The sequence below is a fragment of the Hypomesus transpacificus genome, chromosome 6 (assembly GCF_021917145.1).
Source record: "Hypomesus transpacificus isolate Combined female chromosome 6, fHypTra1, whole genome shotgun sequence".
NCBI classification, from domain to species: domain Eukaryota; kingdom Metazoa; phylum Chordata; class Actinopteri; order Osmeriformes; family Osmeridae; genus Hypomesus; species Hypomesus transpacificus.
Window position 1 is genome coordinate 12098952 of NC_061065.1, and position 9432 is coordinate 12108383.

General features: G+C 47.7%; 1 protein-coding gene across 1 annotated transcript in view; it reads right to left on the reverse strand.

Annotated features, from left to right (window-relative positions):
• cep85l (centrosomal protein 85, like) overlaps positions 1 to 5610 on the reverse strand; it is a 30292-nt gene extending 24682 nt beyond the window's left edge. The window contains exons 1-2 of the mRNA XM_047022231.1: positions 5250 to 5610; positions 2154 to 2312 (exon numbers count right to left, since the gene is read on the reverse strand). Of these exons, the coding sequence (XP_046878187.1) occupies positions 2154 to 2312; positions 5250 to 5298 (208 nt within the window). The 5' untranslated portion in view covers positions 5299 to 5610. The remainder of the gene's footprint in view (positions 1 to 2153; positions 2313 to 5249) is intronic.
• Positions 5611 to 9432: the final 3822 nt, after the last annotated feature.

A 9432-nucleotide genomic window follows, 5' to 3' on the forward strand; every position in this document is an offset into this window, starting at 1 on the left:
AAGCCAATCACACTCTTCCCTTCACTGGTTTGAGTTAATTGACTTTCTCCTCAAGGTTACACCTGACCACAGAGGAGACGGGGATACCAGGCTCCCCTCAGAGACACTCATCTGACACCTTCACACACACACACACACACATATATAATTCTTCTGAGAGTTGGTGAGGAAAACAAACAAACAAACACATTCACACACACAGACTCACACACCAACACAGGCAAACATCAAACAATCATGACATGGGTGGAATTCATTCATTCATCAAGCAAGACATCCAGCGGCTCTCTGAATGAAGCCAAACTCAAAGCCAGACTCTGCAGTCCGTCAGGCTGGGGTCAGTGTCTGATTCTAACGGGACACGTCACAAATACAGGGTTCCCAACGCGACGCAAACGGGTCAGGAGCCAATCACGTGACTCCTGACAGTCATGTGCCAGACAGCCTAACGTAGCGCGGTGCTGACTGACTTGACTGTGGTGGTGGATGACCTATATTTACATCGACACTGTGTCTGACTGGCTGACTTCTTCCAGCCTCTGGTGCTCTGGCTCAGCTGGCAGGATGTCCCACACCAGTGTGTGTGTGTGTGTGTGTGTGTGTGTTTGTGTGTGTGTGCGCGTGCTGTCTCCATCAGACTCGTATGTAGGACAGTCAGAAACAGTGAGAGATCCCTGTGTGTCCTGGAAGTAGTCTTGTCCCCAGGGCGGGCTTCGGTCTATAACCTGGAACCACTATTGGAGCGTAATGAGGCCGCTGTCTAATTAAGAGGCTGACTAGGGGAGGACGTAAGCGTGAACACGCAGGAAATAAGGCCAGGCGTGTTATGCAAGCGGTGTCAAACGTGTGCTTCGAGATAAGAAGGAGGATAGAAGATCGAAATAGGTCCGCTCCGCATCCGCTGAGAAGCGAGGGGAAAGGAAGAGGAGGAGGTGAGGACAGAAGAGGAGGAAAGGAGAGGAGGGGATAGGAGAGGAGAGGAGGAGAGGTGAGGAAAGATGTCGATTGTAATCTGTTAATAGGGCCTGAGCAGGTAAACTATCAGAGGGGGGCTGATTGAATTACAGTGTAACCAGACTGTCTTCCTGCGTAGTGTGTCTGTATGTCCCTATAGATGCATTTATACGAGTGCTTTTGTGTGCATGTGTTTGTGTATGTGCAGCTGTGTGTGTCTGTGTGTAATTATGTCAAATACGGAGGATTACGGGTGGGGGGAGATGAGCCAATTGTAATCTGAGGGCTCACCAAGTGACTCACTGTTCACCGCACCCTGTACGCACACTTGAACAAGCCAGCACAGGGAAGAGTCAAACAGCAGCAATGCTGCACACATGCATTAATACTGCAGTAATACCATCCTGGAACACACACAGGTTGAGATTAGGAGGGAAGGAGATTAAAGTGGGGGAGAGAGCGAGAGACAGAGAGCGAAATATGGGGTTAGAGAGAGAGAGAGATGGAAAAATTGAGATTTACAGAGGAGGAGAGAGATGGAAAGATCGAAAGAGAAAGGGAGGGTGGGAGATATATAGTGGGGAGAGAAAACATGTCAGAGAAAGAGGGAGGAGAGGATAGATGGAGGGAGAGAGAGAGAGAGAGAGAGAGAGAGAGAGAGAGAGAGAGAGAGAGAGAGAGAGAGAGAGATACTGAAAGACAGATGTTGGGGTGGTAGGGGGACAGAGCTGGGTGATGATATGTAGGCCAGGACAAAGAGGCACAGCTGCCAGTTTTCCACAGGTGCACAAAGAATCACACAAAAAACGGGCATTCAGGTCCATCACCGTAGACCTCAATAAGGAACTGTGCAAAGGTTATGCGGAACTGAAAGGTTCCCACATGTATGATACTAGGTAAAAGTAAGATGTGAGGTGGTGAGGTTGTCTACTGTCATTGTGTGTGTGTGTGTGTGTGTGTGTGTATGTGTGTGTGTGTGGACTTCTGAAAACACTATTATCCAGCCTTGAGAAATATGCTGTGTACAGTATTTCCTTTATGGAGGAAAATGTAAGAAAGAGAGAGGGGTGAGAGAAACAGAGAGAAAGAGAAGCTTTCAGAGACCCAGACCACAAAAATCTGCTCATTCCTAGTCCTTTGTTCCTCCATCTGGGTTTGGGTTCTAGAGCATGTGTCTGGAGTTTTGTCCCAAATCTTACCTTCCACGCTGTCCGAACAAGAGGTCCCGATGCCTGTGTCGCCGCTGTCGGATGCCGTGCTGTGGCGTCGCCCGCGGTTACTGTTGCCAGGGGCGGAAGAAGTGGGTTGCCATGTAGAGTCACACCCCGGAACCCACCCAGGAGAGCTGCTGCTGCAACCTAAAGGAAGAGAGCACAAGGGTTAGGACGACGACATTCAACGCAACACTCACCAAATGCTCCTTCAATTAAGCCTGTTAAGGTTGATAGCGGATTCCTGAATGTGTTTCAACCGGTTGAGCGGAACGATTGACTGATCTAGAATGCACTCAGCACCTTCATTCAGAAGCAGCATCGTTCAAACCATAGCTACTGGGGTTTGATATTGACATCAAGCCTCCCTTTAGAGTTCTAAATAACCCGGTTCAAACTGGCTACTGTCAGGCATGTGGGTATTGTTAATGTAACACCACTGTGTGTGTGTGTGGGCTAGCTCAGAAACGGTGTTTGGTCATTATCAGTCAGCAAACAGAGCAACAGCTAAACACACTAGACCTGCTGCTTAACTTAGCTCTACTAGCATATGGTGGTGAAGGAAACGGCCATTCCGGCCAGTGTAGAAACACCCCAATCGACACACAGCAATAGACCAAAGTGGTCAAAGACAGCATGAATCGATCCCAGCTCATCTGTAATCAGGCCGAGGCTGTTTTACGCTCTGTGCGATGGAGTTGCTGCAAGTAGGTAAAGATAGAAAGGAAGTGGGTTGACAGGTCACCGAGAGAGGCAAGGTATGACGATCAGGAAGTGTTTGGTTTCGGACTTCCTGTGGACTGGCTGTGAGATTCGTGAGGCCAATTTGATCCCCTCAGCCTCTACCTTCCACCAGCCAGCCTCTCAGCCTCTACCTTCCACCAGCCAGCCTCTCAGCCTCTACCTTCAACCAGCCAGCCTCTCAGCCTCTACCTTCCACCAGCCACCCTCTCAGCCTCTACCTTCCACCAGCCAGCCTCTCAGCCTCTACCTTCCACCAGCCAGCCCCTCAGCCTCTACCTTCAACCGGCCAGCCTCTCAGCCTCTCCCAGCGAGCCTCTACACAGGTCAACCACCAGTCTGACCGGTACGTTCTGATCTGACATGAACACAATGCTCCATTACTAATCAACTGTCTCAGGGGGTGATGAAAATGACAGGAATTAACATTTGATTACAGGAGCTGCCTCTGTTGCCTCCTCTGACACATTACATAATAGGACAGACTAGTGTGTGAGAACAGGACAGGTACAGTAGGTTAATCCACAGGTAAGCATGGTATATATGCGTGTGTGAAAGTGGTCAGAAGAGGGCTACGGCTCAGGTCAGGTCAGGTCAGGTGTGTGATATAAAGAGGTGAGTCACTCTCACCTTTAAAGTGTCCATCCCTTCCCTGGTTGGCACTGAGCATGCCCAGTCCGGCTAGCTCCTTGTCTGCTCTAATATTAGACGGATTGCGTTAGACGGCAGACACTAAGACTGACCTGGTGAGGTGGAGGAGAAAGGTAGAGTGAGAGAAGGGATGGGGATTAGGATGGGGCAGTATTTAGGAAAGAGAGAGATGGGGGGGGGGAGAGAGAGAGAGAGAGAGATAAATAGATTCAGGGGCCTCTTGTACTTCTCACCAAGTCTGTTTCTCTGTCTGCCTGCATCATTTTCAGAATGCCTGTCTACCTGCGTCGTTTCAGAATGCCTGTCTGCCTGCCTCACTGGCACTTCACAAACACCTGTGATTTCTGTCGTGGCTCTGACAGCTAAAGCCCAGGGTTCCCAATCTGGAACCTTCCGCCAAGAGATGGGTGGTGACTTGAAGGGTGACTGGCTCTGTCAGTATTTTGGGATCAAAAGAGTGAGTGGGACGGCTACTGAAAGGGCAGCGCAGATTGAGGTGAACAGAACTGCGAGCAGCTCCACTGGATTTCTGTAATCCAGCTGGTGTAATCTCAGCCAAGACCTTAGCCTACATTCTCTAACTGCAACGGACAGTGGCATCTACACATCCACGCAAGAAGTCACACACAGAGAGTCAAATCCAAGGCACGGGCTGTTACAGGGCAGACCATGAAAGAGGGTGAAGTTGTTTTCACAATCTCAGAGGTTTGGAAATGAAACAAGCGTTTACTTCCTTATTCCTTAAACAATCAATTACTTTGGGAATATTAATAATATAGGCTATTGTCTCTTTTGAAATTAGAAGCTTGACTGTTTAGTTGCATTTTAAGTTGAATATAGAGGTCTGAATATCTCTACTGAAAATCTCAGGAAGTTTTGGGGGATAATTTAGCTATATGGCGTTATGTAACATCAGATCAATAATTCAACCATTCCATGTCACCGGTACCTCTCAATGACTGACTCTGCAGTATCCCACTGCTGCTTTGCCTTAGCAATTCTGAAAACATTTATCTGTTTCAACATAAATCAATATAGGCCTTGAATCTAAATGATAATACAACCTAGTTAGAAAAAGCGTTTAGGCATGTTCCTGTAACGGTTTTACCTACAGTTAGTTTCGGCGGGCCCTGGCAAATTCCCAGTATGAGTGGACATAGGCTACGGAACTGTCACTGCCCACGAGACAAAGGGACTGGTGGGGGGTTCCATTACCTTGTCACAATACAATTTTACACACGCAGAAGCATCGCTGTCAAGCCATGGTTGTTGTGCAGTTACAGTAGGCGTGATAAACCTAAATTATATCCCGCCGTGCCGTGGTTATGCATCTCATACCTCTTCCGATTTAAATCCCAGAAATGACGCAAATAGCTCTCCCTCTCTGTTCCCCTTCTGTTTCAGCAGTTTTCAGTTTGGGCTATCATACAATCGACCGGAAGGAATGTTGACAAAATATGAACATAAATGAGCGCGTCAAGATATCCTCATTTAACCGAACAAATCAAGTCAACAATCCGGACATAAAGCTTTCTGTATCCGTTAGCTTAGCACAATTGGCTGATGAAGACGTCCCGTTATCCAGTGAGGGTTAGGTTCGATGGTAAGACTCGCAACACTGTTGCCATTATCTAGGCTATAATAAATATCAGCTGAAGGTATTTTACAGAATATGACATTCTAAAGCCTTACCTGTTTTAAAAGTGTCATATCCATCTTCAAAATCGTTTCTCCCCCACATAATGATAGATATGCGCAAGAAAGCGCAGCAAAACTCCGAGGGGTAGATCCGACCAGAGAAAAGCAGAACGTGATCTCACAAAGATGGAGAGAGATCCTTAAGAGCTGGCCATGGGTGCATGGCGGTATAGCGACATACAGTTTTACCTCTAGCGAAAATGTTACGGCTTCCTATTTCAAGATTTGTCTTACATCTACTCCCGTAAATCTTCCAATGAAGGTTCCTGAATACTGTCGCTGCGGTGGAGTCGCCTCGCTGGCAACGGCAACGTAAGGATGTGAGCTCACTAGGGCTCCTCTTGCAAAAGCTTGCTTTGAGTCTCCTCCCCCTTGGCGGCGTGCCGAGAACATCCACTGCAGCCAGGCAAGGGTAAGTGGGCTGCTACTGCCTCCTTGTAACCCCGGTTAAAGCCTACGCCGTCTCACATAAAGAGATGTAGCCAGCTCTCTTGACTACCTGAACAACATTTTTTTTGTTGAACAAGTTTTCCAACATTCAATCATTTATTCAGCCACAGACTTGTCATATTATGTCCAAAAAAAGGACGAATAGAAAATAGTAACTGTTTGTACAAGGAACCTAAAAATACCTCTACCAAGACAGTTGAACTAGCCACAGCCAAAACCCTCAACATCCCTGCAAAGTATACACTGGATATGTGTGTGTGTGTGTGTGTGTGTGTGGTGTGCGCACGTGTTTGTGCGTGTGTGTCTACACACAGGCTAGCTGCTGGTTCAGCTTCACCTCACCTGCAGACACACCCCTCAGCAGGAATGTGACAGTTGTGTTGTCTGAGGTCAGGTAAGACCTTCCCCCATGTTGAAAGGTAAACAGTTGGGCCTAATTGCCATTAAATCTAGGCCTATACCTGCTCTTAAAGCTAATCTACCCTGTCAGGCACCCATTCAATGTATATTGCCATTAAATGTGGGGACCAGTTTATAAGCTGTCAGGTTACATTCCTAAACAAAACCGTACACGCTCACTGCATGATAACATTCCTACAGCAGAGTCGTTTTGCAGAACAGGAGCTGAGTTCTACACATTGACTGGACAAACTGTGCTAACATTTTCGCTTTTCATGTGAAACTGGCTTTAGGGGAATACTGCACAGGTGTTGGCTGGGTATCTATTCACTTCTCCTTTCTCTATTCGCTTCTCACAGGATTGTTTCTCTCTAATGCTAAACATAACAATAAAAAACATTAAGAAGTGATGGCTATACTCCTCTTTTGGTACAGTGTTTTTTTTTTTTTACACAATAGCTGATGGCCAAGAAGGAGCAGCCACTATGTGGAAATGCTCAAGATTTCAGTCGAGTTTCAAAATACATCCTGTTGTAGTCACTTCAGCACTTCTGTTTTTCGAGCGAATTCTACAGACTGGCATCAAATACAATTACACACCAGACGCACTTTCTTTCTGTTGCCAGACTCTACTCTGTTCCACAGTACTTAATGTCCATAGAGACAGTGTTGAGAAGAGTGAGGTAGGAGAAAGAGGTACAGTCTTGCCGGGAGAAAAAGATAAACTGACTGCAGAAAAAAAAGAAAGATTCTGGAGCAGAGAAAAAAAAATGAGAAAGAAACAGCGAGACAAAGGCTGAGAGAATCACTCCGAGAATCAAATAGAAAACTCTGAATCTCTTTGTCCTAGTTAAATCACCCAGAGCCCCCTCAATTAAACGGACACCCTGCTCTCCTCTCTGTCGCCGCTCACTGAACTGATCATCTCCACAGCGCTGCCAAACCTAGACGACAACGACCGCTCTGGTGGCCTGGCAACACGAGCAGAGAGCGGGGCACGATGGAAGCCAGCTACACGGAATGGGTCTGTACTGTGGCACACTGTTTTCACTGACTTTTTAGGTACGAGGAGTTACCCCCGACATGAGGGAACACAAACACGGCACTCGGATTCTTTCTGGCTTGACAGCAGAGCAAGAGATTGTTACGCAACCTGTCCATCATCTGCATGAATCACATTCCCCCCCTTCCTGTTCTTAAGGCAGCTACCCTGCCAGGCTTCCCTAAAGGGACAGCAGGAATGGGTAGGCTGCTCGTTAAGCTGTTGTTAGATCATTACTCTGCAAGAGAAACACCTTCCCAGTTAGCGAGGTTTGAGGCATAGCCTGTGTGTCTCTATAAGCACCTGTGTGATGGCAGGATAGGCAGTGGTGCAGGATCAACTTTCCTATTTATTTTGTACGTGCTATTGTAACCTCACTGCCGTTGTAGACTCGCTGCTGTAGACTACCGTATATAGTGTAACTCTCCCCCCCCCCCCCTCCCCCGTAACAAATCCAACAGGGTTAAAACCTCTTCTTCTTTGTAAATAGTCTTGTCCATCTACTGTCCTCACAAGTGTAAACTAATGACAGTACTTAGCAGCTGTCCATTTCCAGTGTGACTTGCAATGACCGCGTGCTAATAGACCATCTGCAAACATAAACTTCTGTAGCCCTTTCTCCATTGAGATATTGGCCACGGTTACTTATCTGGGATCCGCTCGCTTTTTTCTACATTCTAAGCTTTAAACCCCTGCTGGATATGAAGAGCTGACCCAGGACCAGCTCTGACAGGCAGGCAGAGAACAGACACACCACTGTAGAACCCTGGTACTGACTGATACCACAGGCTGTCGTCACGACAACACTGGCACATTTTTTTCCCAACCCACTCATCCTCAGAACACAGTGGACTACACACTATACTGCTGAACAAAGAGGGCCACATAGCTGCCACCCTCTACACACACACACACACACACACACACACACCTTTCACAGACACGCTAAGATCTGAGAGCCCAGAACATGGATGTTTCTAGAGAGCACACTGCAGCCTGGTAGCAGCCTCTGTTGGGAGCTAATGAACCCAGTTGCTACTCAACACAAACAAAACATTTCCTCTCAGAGGACTCGGTGTGTGTGTGTGTTCCAAAGATGACAACGGAGGCCTGCCCCTGTGTTAGCGCTGTCCTCCCTCCACCCCTGTCAGCCTGCCTTCCCAGAGGAAGGTTACATGACTGATGCTGCGATCCAAGTACAAATCAGGCGGGACTTAAAGCAAACGTGGCCCCTCTCTCACTCTCTCACACACACACACAAGCAACGCAGTTAGAATCACTGTTGTTCTGTGTTATCGGCCCAGAGCAGACTTTCCCCTCCCCCTAACTTCCTGTCTCTATGCCAGGAAACTGATGCTTGGGCCTGGACAAACACACACACACACACCGACACACACACATTAATGTAATAATAACAGAAACAGTACCAGGCAACTGTGCTAATATAACAATACTCTAAACCAGGACTGCTACAAGTGTCTACACAACACTGACTATTCACTTCTTTCCAGATCCATCTCTTCTTTAATTTATCGCACCAGTGGATGGGAACTGCCTGGTTCTGGCTTCGGTGTCCTAATAAGCAGGTTGCGTTACGATGCTTGGCCTGCAGACGTCCAGTTGGGCACAATGTCTAAAATTGCAGAAACGCAAGTAGCAAGACCTTCACGCGGCCTAACCACAGAGCACAACAATGGTCCTCATCTCTCCACACCGCATGTCGCTGTCGGCCTGATTTTTCTCAGAAAGACCAGTACAGACACACTCAGTGAACGTAGAGAACAGGTAAGGATGAGACAGACAGGTAGATACCTTGGTAGATAGACGGTGCACGTACCTTCACTCTTCTTCTTCATGAGGCTTCTGATCTCTCTGCAGCAGCCAGTGATCGAGAGGAAGTGGGCAGGCTTCGTGCGTTACCGTGAAACTACCCAACGTGGGAACTGCACACCCCGGTCACACGAGGTTTGAATTTTCGCTGACTAACGAGCGCCATTTCATCTGGGACCCACCCCCTCGCCAGTTGGTTCCTGGTGAAGGAGCAAGACGCCAGTTTGCTTTTGGACCCTCATACTACAAACACAGCAAGGCCGTTCTCTGTTTTGAACAGACAGCACCAATTGAGGAAACACGAGCAAAGCACTGACTGCTGCAGCTAACCCGTGTGTTTCCTCTTGTTGATATGGTACCTCCTCCTTGGCAGTTTGTACGGTACCACTTCCTTAGTAGCTGATACGGCAGCTTTGAAGCCGAGGGAAGTTTCGCTTGTTAACACCCCGTTGCCAG